Here is a 12,585-nt window from a genome sequence, read left to right on the forward strand (position 1 = left end):
CTGTTGGGCCTGGGTTCAGAGAGGATCTTGTAGTAGCCTTCAGGGCGGGATGTGTCAAAACTTGTAATAGAGCTGTCCTTCAACCAAGTTTTCAGTGAAAGCAAGAACATCAAGGTCAAGGTGTTCCAAAAGGTGGCAGATGACGGAAGAGTGCTTGACTGCGGAGCGATAGTTTAGAGTGACAACGTGGAGCAGATTGCCATTTCTGAAAGACGTAAGGAGGGGGGGTGCAAGGGACCGTGGTCCCCACCATAAGCGGCGCAGGTGCCAGAGAGATGGAGGCAAGAGAATGCAGAGGGGTCGAAGAAAGTGCAGGCAAGGGTGCCGAGACAGTTGTAGATGGCCAGTGAGGTGGAAGGTTGATAAGGCGAGGGAGGAGCTTATCAAAAAGGAGGTTGTGTTGAGGCCCTTGTACCAAGACGGTACCATTGCGATAGACATTTATGATGACCCTGGAGGTCAAGGAGAAGACAAGAGGCCCTCGAGCGGTACCACCATTGATGTGTGAGGATGAATAGGGGGAGCGCAGAAGGACCGTATGTAGAGTCCACAGGTCATGGCAGGGAATGACAAAGAGGATGTCTGTGAGCATTTCTCTGACGGAAGCACTGACGAAGGTGTCAGCGATAGGAAGGCCTGGGCCGGAGCCAAGTGTGTCCTTAAGATTCTTCCTGCCAGACTTAGTGAGCGGTGAGGCATAGGAGATAGAGAAGCAGTTAGAGAAAATAGGAGAGATGGAGAGCGCCTGTGTGAAGGGGGACAAGGTGTGGTGCACTTAACCAGGCTCAGCAACTGGGGCACGTGGGAGGGAGTTTACAGGAGGGTGCAGGCTCACAAGGAACACAGTAGGAATGGGAAAGCAGTGGGAGCTAATGGGGGCGGGGGGTAAAGGGAGCAAGAAGCAGAGACAATACAAGAACAACGAAGTAGATTGGGTATCTAATTAGTAGAACATAATAGTGCAGGATGAGAACACACCTAAATTAGATTATTTTTTTTAAACAAGACAATCAGTGCAGGATGAAAGCACCCCTAAATTTAAACAAAAAGGAAATCCTTGCCCCTCTGTATTGCTTTATAACCCAAACCAGCCTAATTTACTACAGAGATTGACTTGTTGGGCTTTCTCACTCAGCCCTACAACCTGGAACGGCATCCTGCGTCTTTGCAATCGCTGTCCGTTCAACTCTGTGGGCAAATAATGTGGAACATGGATTACATGTTGCTCTACTTGGAATTACGACAAATGTCAGCAAATAATTTGTATTCGACCAGGGCCTGATTCTATATTTACCATCTGTTATGAGTCGTCTGAAAAAGTCAATATGCAGTCCCCATCTGCACCTGGAAACATACATAGAATGTGGTCTCAGTACCGGCTTATGGCCGTTGTGTAATGCATGCTTCAGTCTCTAGCCACTAAAATCACAGTGCTCCTTAAAGGGCCACGTACTTGTCTTATCCCCAGGTGGTATATAGTTGTAACACTGCTGGTGCCTTGTCGCGTTCATAACTTTTTCTAGGCTCCATGTCTATCTGCTGAGAATTCACTCCTTTTCCCGTGCCCGGTTCTTCTAGTGCAGCCGTTCTATGAATATAAAGTTATTTGCTGTCAGGGCCACTCTTTTATCTAGGCTCTCATTTGGGCTACTGCTGCTATTGTATGTTTAACGGCATATCGCAATGCTCCTTACCGGCTCTGTGTTCTGCCCTGGTCTGGGGCACTCGACTGTCGACTTCTCCACTCACAAAACACCCCAAGTTTGCTTGTGGTTTAGGGTCTTCACTAGTGTTACGGTTTGCGTTGCCCCTGCCAACCAGGTCAACTGATTGGTTGCCTTCCTTACGGCGTCCTTTTCCTGGGTGCCTTCTTAGTTTGAGTAATGGTTGCAAAACTCTTACCCTTTCATTATGAATAGCTGCACCGCGTTTGGTTTCTTAGATAGTGCAGCCCTGCCCGTTTCAAAATGTGTAATATTAAGGAGCATTTGTTTGTTTCCACAACATACAGCTTGGACGGACAGTAGTTAATCCTGTAACCTCCATATTACCAGGTGCCCTCCTTAGGTTAATAGTGTCGACACAATTAACCAGTCTCATGTTTGCGGATACATCACAGGGTCTTATTCATCTTAGTATAACCAACTGGGGGCATCATCCAAATTCTGATCTGTCCGCCTCACTTCTACAGTGGCTTACCTGATCTTATGCCATTCAATATTCTCATTTAATCTCATGTGATATCAACTAGTGAGGAAGAAAAGTTCTTGTTCTTTTTTTGAACACACATGCTTTGTCCGCGTTGGTTTCTTTACTTTTGGATAATTTGTATATTACTGTCCATTTCATTTGGTCACAATTGTGGCAATATTTTATGAAGTGATGCACCATGGGTGCCTCTACCATTTTATTCCGAATGCAGCTCTTATGCTCACTTATTCTTGTCTTCATTTTCCTTATGATATTTCCAATGTATAATAAGAGGTACAGACAACAGATGGCATACACTACCATTTCTGATTTACAATTAGTCAGGGATGGTTGCTGCCATTTGGTTCTGAGCCCTATATCCACCTCTTTAGATCTTTCTGTGGTATCGCAACATTTGCATTTGCCGCATGGTACGTACACTCTTGTCTTTTCCATACTCCATATGGATGGAAGAGTAATTTGTTTCTGTGGCCTTAGGCGCACGTTGTTACGCATTCGTTGCTCCATCAGACTTTTACTCCTTTTAAAGGCCATCAAAGGATTGTCGATAGGGTTCTTCCCATCTTGATGGATTTTCCAATTTGTCTTAATCAGTTTAGTGATTTTGTTGGACCGGTCTGAATATGTGCCCACAAAAACCATTTTCTTAGCCTCGCTGTATTTGTTGTTGTATTCGAGTATGGCTTCTCTGTTGTTATGTCTAGCTCTCTTACAGAACTTATTGACCAAAGATTTCGGATAGCCTCTTTTCCTAAATTTTCTTTTCAGGGTCTAAGCCTCTGTTTCAACCGAGCTGTTTCTTCTCAGTTGGAGAAATTGTCCAACTAGCAGATTCTCTCTTGTGTGCTTGTGATGAAAACTGTCAAATTTTAACAGAGCATTTTTGTCTGGTTTTATTGTGATAGGGGTTTACTGCCAGTTTTTTGTTTTCTCTGCGTAAATGGTGATATCCAAAAAGTTGATTTCCATTTTATTGCAACTCATAGTAAATTGTAAGCATCTATCTTGGCTGTTCAACGATAGTATAAAACTAGCAATTTCTTCTTCATTATTGCCTTCCAAAATGATTAAAACATCGTCTATGTATCTCTTCCATAGTTTGATTTTATTTATATAAGGGTTTGCGTCTGCATAAATCTTAGATTCTTCTAATGATTCCTCGTACAGGTTGGCTATACTGGGTGTCACTGTCGCTGCCATAGCTATCCTGTGAATTTGTCTGTAAAAAGTTTCTAAAAACATAAAATAGTTCTCTGCCAGCGACATTTCCACGCAACATAATATGAACGAATAAGGTGAATTGTTCGTTATGCGTTTCAGATGTAATAGTTCTTATACCATTTGTAGTGCGTTTGCTTGAGGAATCATTGTGTATAGCGACACTATGTCCAAACTGACAAGGGTGTCTTTAGTGGGATCAAATGCCATACCTTCTACCACCTTGATGACTGCCGTGGTGTCTTGTACATAAGATTTCATTTGCGCAACCAGCGGTCTCGGGTATACATCTGCGAACTTAGATAGCGGTTCTAGGACTGAATTAATGCTGGAAACTATTGGTCTCCCTGGCGGTGTAACTAAATCCTTGTGTATTTTAGGCAGTGTATAAAAGAGTGAGACTCTGGGTGTTTCATTTATGAGGAATCTCGCTTCTTGTTTGCACAGCAATCCTCTTTCCAAAGCTCTTTCTACTTTGGTTTTGATGCTCCCTTGTAATCTCCTGGTAGGATCTGTCTCTAGTTTTAAATAGCACATTTCATCATTCAGCTGTCTTTTACATTCCAAGTCATCTCCTCTGTTCAGCACCATGATCCCAGTGTGGTGGTGGTTGCCACGGCCCTCCCCAGTTTGTTGATAAACACTTCTTTAAAATGGGTCAGATAGTCTTGCAAAACACTCACTTCGTTACCCTGCAGGTATCTATAGTGGGTTGAACCGCCACAGAAGACACCGGACCCAGGCCTCTCTGTAAGTAGCTTTACTGTCTGTGGGTGTACAAGGGGCAAGTAACACAAAGGTAAGACAACTCCATAGACAGACACACTGGCCATCCACTCCCAGCCAGCTCCCAGATGTAACTGCCATTCAGAGAACACCCATACAGTCACACACACCACATTCCACACTGACCTCATGACATTCCAATGCGTCAGCATTGCAAACCACAACATGAAATCATAACGGTATCTATTCCAAGACATCCACTGTGTGAACCTTCTTTCATTTTGGTATTTGTTGCGGAAGGGTTCTCTCAATCCAAGATGGCCGTTGCTTAGACACCCTGTTCCTGTAAAAAGGGTTCTCTCAATCCAAGATGGCCGTTGCTTAGACACCCTGTTCCTGTAAAAAGGGTTCTCTCAATCCAAGATGGCCGTTGTTTAGACACCCTGTTCCTGTAAAAAGGGTTCTCTCAATCCAAGATGGCCGTTGCTTAGACACCCTGTTCCTGTAAAAAATGTTCTCTCAATCCAAGATGGCCGTTGCTTAGACAGCCTCTTCCTGTAAAAAATGTTCTCTCAACCCAAGATGGCCGTTGCTTAGACAGCCTCTTCCTGTAAAAAATGTTCTCTCAATCCAAGATGGCCGTTGTTTAGACACCCTGTTCCTGTAAAAAGGGTTCTCTCAATCCAAGATGGCCGTTGCTTAGACACCCTGTTCCTGTAAAAAGGGTTCTCTCAATCCAAGATGGCCGTTGTTTAGACACCCTGTTCCTGTAAAAAGGGTTCTCTCAATCCAAGATGGCCGTTGCTTAGACACCCTGTTCCTGTAAAAAATGTTCTCTCAATCCAAGATGGCCGTTGCTTAGACAGCCTCTTCCTGTAAAAAATGTTCTCTCAACCCAAGATGGCCGTTGCTTAGACAGCCTCTTCCTGTAAAAAGGCTTGGCTGAGTACCTATGCAGCTAGGGGCTGGATGAGAGTTGGGGGGTGGGGGGGGGTCACAATGCTCAAGATTATGTAGATACTGCTGGACGCTTAATCGCTACTTGATTACTTGTTTGCTGGTCTGTGAAGATCAAGTCAGCAGTTTTTCTGCATCTTGGTTTTCCTCTCGAGAGTTTCTATATCTGTGAGCTTTCTACTCGCTTCTGCTCTGCCACAGAGTTTGGCACCCCTCCCCTGAATTCAGCTGCAGAGGTTTTGCTCCGACTTCCCTTAAAAAAAGGATGCTCATGTTGCTTTTAGCCTCCACAGCAACAGCAACAACTTTGCTGTGACCGGAGTGTTTAAGGAAACACTGCTTGGCAGCATCTTCACAGGCAGCAGACCCTTTGTCAAATAATTGTGCTGTGGTGTTGTTCAGCCTATGCCACTTGCTAACTAACAGACATGTCTCTTCATTCAAAGGCAAGCAGAAGAGTAACACAAGATTTCTGTTTTATGAACAGGCCCCCTTATTGTCACCACTGTCTTTTCACTGAGAACCAAAGAGAAGCAAGACGAGGACAGCCAGGAGGAGGAGAGCACTCAAGGTATGTTGTGCATTCGCTGTTACCTGACAGGCATACATATGACTATCGTCCCACAGTCAAGACCTACTAACGCAGACGTTCCCTCACTACCATCACTTCCACCCGTCCTGGTTGGAAAGGGAGAAAGTGTGATGGGAATTTGTGTGATAATACGAGTCCGCTGGTAAACATGGAGGCATGAAGGAACAGCAGAAACTAGTCTGTACTGTGGAGGGTTCCACGGAACAGGAGAAGTAGCGGTGAAATAGTTAAGGCAAGGAGGGACAGATAGAACGAGAGAGAGAAAGGGCATATTTATTTATTTATTTGGTTTTTATAATGCGCCTGTACTCAATGTGTTTCAAGGCCCAACAAGACAGGGATGACAAAACAGAAACAATCCTACTAGGCTTTGTGACATTTGGATCGTGCAAGTGCAGTAATTAGAAGTGCGGCGGGGGGTGCCAAAGGGTTTAAGAGAGTGCCTAGGGAGGCCAGGTGGACAGAGCCCAGGAAGAAGAGTGTGCATGGGCAGAAGGTCCACATGCTAAGTGCACAGGTGCAATGCTGTGGAGAGGGAATAATGGAGGAAGCACAGATAGTGTATTAATCAATGTTTAGTTAGTGATCGGCCAGCGAGGTCAATCAAGAAAAAAGGATGGGAAATAAATAACAAAACTGGAAGTGCTGCAGGTCATCAAGGGAGGAAGTGATGTCACTTGTAACGCCTGGCTGCTGGGCCTGTTGGTGTTGCAGAAACGCCCATGGGCAGCTCATGGTATGTACAATGACTAGTTTGTAAGTAAAAGGGAGGTGTATTTTGTGATCATTCTTTGTCTTGACTGTAGGAAATCGCGATGATCTGTTACGTTGTACTTTGATGTTGGGAATGGTTCAGCCGTTATTGACATTTGGGGTACACTTGAGCTTGACCCCCACAAACCTCATGCTCCGCTGTGTCTCTTACAGTAACTCTCTTAGTTCCCCCTCCTTAACATCCCCATGTTAGTGGCCTCACTGTGTTTAGTTGGAACATTGTAATGCCTGGCTTGTATCTTGGGAAGGATGGTGTCAGATTACGCATGAGGAATAATCATTTCTCCTCGTCAGAGTCCTTAGTATTGAAGGCTCCCTGCTTCCAGACAGAACACAAAGCTAAGTTTGCTAGCATTTCTGAATTGTACTGCACGCTCAGGGGAATGTATTGGGCCAGGAGTTTGTCTCGGGAGCAGGCTCTCTCCTTGGGAACTGGACAACTTTCAACATGGGTTAAAATCCCCAGGTCTGCGCTTAGAAGTTGGATGACTCGGGCATGAAGCGCTCCATAAATCACTAATAATAAAAAGCTTAATAAAGCCCCCCCTCGTCACTCTTATTCTCTGCCTCTGATTTTACCAGCAAGAAGACTGATTAATCCAGGAGGGAGAGCAGAGAGGGAAGCAAGGACTGTGACAAAACGGGTGGACTAGGAGTAATGAGGATTATGTATAATCTCAGATTCCCTGCCCTCTCTTGAACTCTTGTGGCAGTACTTCATTTAGGCGATGTAGACAGCAGTCTTAGCACAGGACACTGAAATACTGCTCCACAAAGTGCGCACATAAAGGATTGGCTGGGGAGGAACCCCCCATTTTCATCTGAATGAACATAGGCGGCCCGGCCTATGTTGCTGCATTACTGATGTCTCTGGTGCATACGTCATGAGTTCAGCACAGGATGTGGCCATGCCTGGCGTCGATTAAGAGAAGGAGAGCCAATGTAGCCAAGCTGAGATTGTTTCGGAGATGGCGTTCTACATGATTACCCTGGTCATTCTAGTATTAAACTGAGATCCTCTACTATCTGAGTGTGCAGAGTCCTATCTTCCAGACCCAACAGTAACCCTTGCTTTTCATCAGAATTATTTATCTTTCAAGGGAGAAGGGAGGCATTGGATCATGCTTGGCAGACGTCCCAGACCTACTGACCAGGCTAAGTGAAAATCAAAGCTTATTATGGGCATAGAATTGTTGAGGCTTTATCTAGTAATGCAGATTTGTGTAGACTCTTTAGGAATGATGTGTCCTAAAAGATGGTCAGGTAATATCTTTTCCACCACACAAGCTCTGTGATTCTTCAGATTTGTTTAACTGGTCAAATTGTTACTTTCCGTGCTTGGATAGCAGCTCATCCCAAATAATACGCTTCCCGTGCCCTCTCCCTGATCACAGCTTCTATGAGTTGTTTGCCTTTTCACCTTCTTTTCTTTCTTGACATAGTTCAAACCCCTCCTTGTCGTCTTTAGATCTGTATGCTGCATGTTTTCTGAGCTAACACGTTTAGGCCATCTCAGATGATCCTGCATTTGCTGTAAGTGCCTCGTCACAGGGAGGCGCTGGCCCAGAACTAGAAGCCTACCTCCTTAGTAGCAGGGGAGGTAACATCCTAAGTATGACATTATTGAGAAAAGGAAGGCGTTTTGTGAAACTCTCCGTTTTGGTTCCATTCGACCAGGAGCTCTGGACCTACCGTCGTCCTGATGCATTAAAAACTGTTGAGCCTCAGGGGGAAGACTTGCTGCTGTAGTCCTTTTAGATCCGTCGGCAGCGTTGCGTCCGGCTATTAAGGGAACTGACTTAGTTTGGATTTGCTCCTTCCTAAGACAGAGGAATTTGTGCAGTTAAGCATTTGCGTCTTTCTATTTCACTCTGTTCTATAAAGATGTCCACAATGTTCAACGTATCTCTTCTTTTATTCACATCTATATGTGTCCCTTGGTCGAGGTGGTGGTAGGTTTCGGTCTGGAGTTTTCCGCTATATGCTGTCAGCACCCTGATCCTCCTCGATTTATATGATCATTCTGGGGGTGCTCCAGGTGTGACCAGATGCCTGGGGCGGTGCAGCTATGGTTGCATGACAATAGTCTTTACCTAAATGGCGTTAAATCGGAGCTTGTAGGATCCTAGGAGGTCCTCCCCTTCTGCTGGCCTGTCCAGCAGGCATTTCAACATTTCTGGTGGATTTGGTCAGGAATCTGGGGATTGTATTCTGCAGCGGCTTGCTGTTTTTCATTCAGTCAGTGCAGTAATTAAGGTATCACATTTCCGTCTATATATGCTCTGGCTGACCTCTTTCCTCTCTGATCAACCCTCCCAAGTCCAACTTGGGTCTTTCCTATCATCTATCTCCCTCTCTACATGTGGTGTTCCCCAGGGGTCTAACCTCTCGCCCTGGCATTTCAACCGATACCTGGCAACTCTCGCTCGCTGCATTACCTTTTTCTGTCTTCGGCTGGGGCCTCCCTTTGGAACAGCCTCACTGCCACTCTGAAGCTCGAGGAGAACCATCTCCGGTTCTGGAAGCACCTCAAGACCTTCTCTTTGCTTCTGCCTTTGCCCCCCTTCTCCCCTGCTGATCTGTTTTCTCCCTTGGCACTGTACAACTGGCCACCCTCTGTCCTCCAGACCCAGGTACCTGCTCACCCTGCCACCCTCCTGCACTGCCTCTGGGCCCCCCCTTACACTGGGGTCTGTATCTGTAACCATACAGTCCCCCACCCCGCTTCTCCTCTGCACTTATCAGTCATACCCTGTCGGCTAAACCCAAGACTTGCCACTTGCTGGCTGCACTAACACAGTTTATCGCCTTATTTATTTATTTATTTTATTACTATTTATGTATCTTCTCTGTTCTGCACTTTTCACTTCTCCCCCCTTCCATGCACTTTTCCCCCTCTCCCACTCCCATGCACTTGCGCGTTCTCAATGTCACTGGGCCTAGTAAGATCATAGTTTTGTTCACCCCTGTTTCCCCTCCCTTGCCTTGTCGTGCTCTGAAACACTTGTGTAGGAGCGCAATATAATTAAAATATCATATCATTATATATTACATCAGTAGAATTGGCTCCTTGTTGTATTTTTGGTGGTTCAGGCAATTGCACTGCCCAGTTTGCAGTATTACATGTCGGCCTATCAGCACATTTGTAAATAAAATAATTAGCCAAACTCTGAGCGGTAGAAAATTGTGCCATACTGACTTTCTTTTAAAGAAATGTGACCATATTTCTCTGGGTCTTCTGACCATTGGACAAATAAACCAAGTGCAGCGCCCTTCCTCAGACTGAGAAGATGCTCAGCGGCGCTGTGCCGGCCTTCCTCAGACTGAGAAGATACTCAGTGGCGCTGCAGCGTCCTTCCTCAGACTGAGAAGATACTCGGCGGCGCTGTACCTGTAGCTGTCTGGACCGATCACACAGTACCATCTCAGACGACCATTGCATTCTTGCTCAGTGGTGAGATTAAAAGAATAATGATTCCAGAGACCACATCTAGGGTGCAAATCATCCAAAGTACTGGGCAGTCATCTTTGGAATGCCCTTACGTTGGACATCAGAAAGAGAACATCTCTCATTGGCTTTAAAGTCACTCAGCTCACAAATGCTACTTATTTGCTAGTCGATTGACTGCAGTGAGTAGATGTTCTTCTCTTTTAGCTTAACTATGTTTTTTGTGTAACTGTATGCTATTTGGGTGTGTTACTGTTTTGTAACCATTGTATTTTTTGTTCTTTGGTCAGCAAATTCAAAGTGGGTTCTCTGAAATAGGCCTGCAGGGATCGAAATTAAGATTTGAGCAGCACAAAAATCAGCTTCTGGGTATCGGGCATCAACCAGTGACCAGGAGCTACCTCTGGGGAACCAGAAGCGAGTACGTAGCACACCGCAAGTCAAATGATGTAACATTGAAACCAGTGACCAGGAGCTACCTCTGGGGAGCCAGCAGCGAGTATTTTGTATTTTGTATTTGTATTGATTTAGTATTCATATAGCGCCTTAATCCAAAGCTCTTAGCATATTAAAAGTATAAAAACGGTCCAATAGTAAACAAGTGAAGATGAACATTAGGAGCCTGGGATCAGCCCTGCTGGATCAGCCCTGCTGGATCAGATGAAGTTTCAGTCATTTGCAGAATTAAGTAATAGGTAGTGATAGATCGTAGAGAAAGAGGAAGAAGCTTCCAATGCAGGGGGGCAAGGTGAGAAAGTGTGCAGAAGTGTGATTGAGCACAGGGAGGGGCTGGAACTACCAGATGAAACTGAGCATTGGCGCAAAGGGAGCGGGAGGGAGTGTAGAATGAGACCAGTGAGGAAAGGTAATCAGGAGTAAGACCTTAAAGTGATTTAGATGCCAAGCAAAGAAAGTTGAATTTAAGCTGTGCATGGAAAGGAAGCCAGACAGGAGTGAGAAGAGCAGAGGATATTGATTTGCATGAGGTCAAATGAAAGCGTACATAACACGCCCCAAGTCCAATGATGCAACATTGAAACCAGTCACCAGGGCCTACCACTGGGGAACTAGCAGCGAGTACATAGCACACTGCAAGTCCAATGATGCAACATTGAAACCAGTGACCAGGAGCTACCACTGGGGAACCAGCAGCGAGTACATAGCACGCCACAAGTCGAATGATGCAACATTGAAACCAGTGACCAGTAGCTACCACTGGGGAACCAGCAGTGAGTACATAGCACACAGCAAGTCGAATGATGCAACATTGAAACCAGTGACCAGGAGCTACCACTGGGGAACCAGCAGTGAGTACATAGCACACTGCAAGTCCAATGATGCAACATTGAAACCAGTGACCAGGAGCTACCACTGGGGAACCAGCAGCGAGTACATAGCACGCCACAAGTCGAATGACGCAACATTGAAACCAGTGACCAGGAGCTACCACTGGGGAACCAGCAGTGAGTACATAGCACACTGCAAGTCGAATGATGCAACATTGAAACCAGTGACCAGGAGCTACCACTGGGGAACCAGCAGTGAGTACATAGCACACAGCAAGTCGAATGATGCAACATTGAAACCAGTGACCAGTAGCTACCACTGGGGAACCAGCAGTGAGTACATAGCACACAGCAAGTCGAATGATGCAACATTGAAACCAGTGACCAGGAGCTACCACTGGGGAACCAGCAGTGAGTACATAGCACACCGCAAGTCGAATGATGCAACATTGAAACCAGTGACCAGTAGCTACCTCTCGGGAACCAGCAGCAAATACATAGCACGCTGCAAGTCGAATGATGCAACATTGAAACCAGTGACCAGGAGCTAACTCTGGGGAACCAGCAGCGAGTACATAGCATACCGCAAGTCGAATGATGCAACATTAAAGCCAGTGACCAGAAGCTACCTCTGGGGAACCAGCAGCAAATACATAGCACGCCGCAAGTCGAATCATGCAACATTGAAACCAGTGACCAGGAGCTACCACTGGGGAACCAGCAGCAAGTACATAGCACACCGCAAGTCGAATGATGCAACATTAAAGCCAGTGACCAGAAGCTACCTCTGGGGAACCAGCAGCAAATACATAGCATGCCGCAAGTCGAATGATGCAACATTGAAACCAGTGACCAGGGCCTACCACTGGGGAACCAGCAGTGAGTACATAGCACACCGCAAGTCGAATGATGCAACATTGAAACCAGTGACCAGGAGCTAACTCTGGGGAACCAGCAGCGAGTACATAGCACGCCACAAGTACAATGATGCAACATTGAAACCAGTGACCAGGAGCTACCACTGGGGAACCAGCAGCGAGTACATAGCACACCACAAGTCCAATGATGCAACATTGAAACCAGTGACCAGTAGCTACCACTGGGGAACCAGCAGTGAGTACATAGCACACCGCAAGTCGAATGATGCAACATTGAAACCAGTGACCAGGAGCTACCACTGGGGAACCAGCAGCGAGTAGATAGCACGCCACAAGTCGAATAATGCAACATTGAAACCAGTGACCAGGAGCTACCACTGGGGAACCAGCAGCGAGTACATAGCACACCGCAAGTCCAATGATGCAACATTGAAACCAGTGACCAGTAGCTACCACTGGGGAACCAGCAGCGAGTACATAGCACACCGCAAGTCG

The 12,585-nt window shown here is 45.9% G+C and overlaps 1 protein-coding gene across 1 annotated transcript in view; it reads left to right on the top strand.

Annotated features, from left to right (window-relative positions):
• The window catches only part of LOC138489490 (zinc finger protein ZFP2-like), a 208,953-nt gene that overhangs the window by 57,292 nt on the left and 139,076 nt on the right, over positions 1 to 12,585 (top strand). Inside the window, exon 3 of the mRNA XM_069617231.1 lies at positions 5,600 to 5,683. Within this exon, the coding sequence (XP_069473332.1) occupies positions 5,600 to 5,683 (84 nt within the window). The remainder of the gene's footprint in view (positions 1 to 5,599; positions 5,684 to 12,585) is intronic.

This window comes from Ambystoma mexicanum, chromosome 9, assembly GCF_040938575.1.
Source record: "Ambystoma mexicanum isolate Mex_15411 chromosome 9, UKY_AmexF1_1, whole genome shotgun sequence".
In the NCBI taxonomy this organism is placed as follows: domain Eukaryota; kingdom Metazoa; phylum Chordata; class Amphibia; order Caudata; family Ambystomatidae; genus Ambystoma; species Ambystoma mexicanum.